Source organism: Coptis chinensis, chromosome 9, assembly GCF_015680905.1.
Source record: "Coptis chinensis isolate HL-2020 chromosome 9, ASM1568090v1, whole genome shotgun sequence".
Lineage (NCBI taxonomy): Eukaryota > Viridiplantae > Streptophyta > Magnoliopsida > Ranunculales > Ranunculaceae > Coptis > Coptis chinensis.
The window spans coordinates 18,148,230-18,150,248 of NC_141464.1; the positions used below are offsets into that span (position 1 = coordinate 18,148,230).

At 35.5% G+C, this 2,019-nt stretch overlaps 1 protein-coding gene across 1 annotated transcript; it reads right to left on the reverse strand.

The window, feature by feature from the left end:
• On the reverse strand, window positions 1-1,660 carry LOC147475085 (ras-related protein RABE1c-like). The gene is made up of 5 exons (XM_086585261.1): window positions 1,396-1,660; window positions 582-679; window positions 440-502; window positions 267-359; window positions 1-179 (listed from the first exon to the last, which is right to left on the reverse strand). The coding sequence occupies exons 1-5, from the start codon at window positions 1,658-1,660 to the stop codon at window positions 96-98; spliced, it is 603 nt and encodes a 200-aa protein (XP_086441387.1). The 3' UTR covers window positions 1-95.
• Between the last annotated feature and the right edge of the window lie 359 nt (window positions 1,661-2,019).

A 2,019-nucleotide genomic window follows, 5' to 3' on the forward strand; every position in this document is an offset into this window, starting at 1 on the left:
TGAAACATATTGGCATCCACAGATGACTTTCTCAAGAGTTAGATTATAGTATGCACTCTAGAATTTCCAGAACAATCATTATTGACTGAACAACTTTAGGAACCGCAGCAAGCTGATCTCTCGGTAACTGTACTCAAATTTTTGTCGGGATCAGGTTTACTAATCTTAATGGTCTGGGGCTGAAAAAATAGGAATAAATGAGTCAGAACACACTGTTCAAGGTATTAATCCTCAATCCACGAATTGGTTCAAAGAGTAGAGTGTACCTCAACTTTAGAATCACTTTCTGCAAGTCTTTGTTTTATGTCCCTTGCAATAGAAAAGAAAACCTGCTTTGCATTCAGGTTGGTTTTTGCACTCTACATAAAACAGGTTTCGTGTGTGTCAATATGTTGACAATGGGTTAGTGGGATGAAATGTGATACTGGTATGAACTTACCGTCTCGAAGAACTTGATGCCATATTCATCAGCAAGCGCTTGACCCCTAGAAGTTGGCATAGCCTATTAAAAAAACAATCAATCAAGCCCAATTTAGAAAACTCTTGGGGAATTTGACATTTCAATCCAATTTTGGTGTTACCCTCTTGCTCTCATCCATGTCAACCTTGTTTCCTACTAATATTTTGTTCACATTATCGGATGCGTGTTGTTCAATGTTCCGGACCCAATTCCTAATGTCTACAAATTCACAAATAAGAGAGGGTTTAAAATATATATATATATATATATATAATTGACAAAGAATCTTTGGAGAAGATAAAAAGAACGAAACTTCTTCTGTTTTCTCTGTTGTTGTTGTTGTTGTTGAGGTTATGGGTGACGTAGAAATATTTGCAAAAAATTTGTATTAAGATTCGGATATTGGAATATCCGACTGGTATCCGACCCGTTCCCTGCCCTACCTCTATCCCTTGTAATACTTACACATTGTTTATTGGTTTAGCCATTTAGCAATTCTTCCATATGTATAGAGCTCGACCATTTGTAGTTCTTGAGGCTCCGAGGAACAATGTAAAAGGTTGTACATTTTTCATTATGCCTTGACATTTTCTTCGAACATTCACCCCAAATTTGTTTAACTACACACAAAAAAGAACAATACATAACCAACTGACTAAAAATATTGTTACGCTATGCATCCTAGATTCCCATGTGTGGAAGTTTGTACGTCTTCCATATACTACCAAGGTTAATTGGTCGACGTTGGATGCCTCATTGTACCCACTCTGCACACAAAAAATGTGATGCTATATATATATATTTGTGTTAGACATGCGCGCTACGATAATTTATCGTGTCAAGTGCATAATTATATTGACTAAGGTTACTCCAAATGGTACACTATTATGCTATTTCTATCTGAACATGAATGAAATTTGATAAGATGTTATTACTGTTTCCACCAGTTAATTGACGGGAAAATGAGTGCTCTTTTTCATTAGCAGCTCTTTTCCTCTTGAAACCCACTCCCCATATGTGATGTTGATTGACAAACCGCAACAAATTAAATGCCACTGTATCCCTCAATTTTGTTTGCAATTCAGGACTTGGAAATGAACTTGTACTTGCATTATTTCCGTATTCAATAAAATTCCTGTCAAGGAGTGTCAGGTGTTCCTTTTTGATTCTCATCCTCGCTATCAATATCTTCCATCTCATTGTTTATCACAACTAATTGATTTGTAGATGCATCAGTTGCATGAATCCTGTTGTTGGTAGGACCTGATAGGTCTTCTGAGGAGGAGAATGTATCCATATTTGGGTATTTAAGTTCATCACCTGGACATACTTAATCAGAACATGCTACATACGCAATTTTCATAGATAAAAATATTCTTTATCCATTCAAAATGCACACCATTAAGTAAATAATTGGCACGTGATTTTTCAGCAGCTGGATCATTTTCATGGAAGATTTTATTCTTGATAATTGTACCGGAGAATGCCAAGGTCTAAATAATAAATAATATAATAGGAAAATAAAGTATCAAGGCAGGAGTATTTTTATTATTATTATC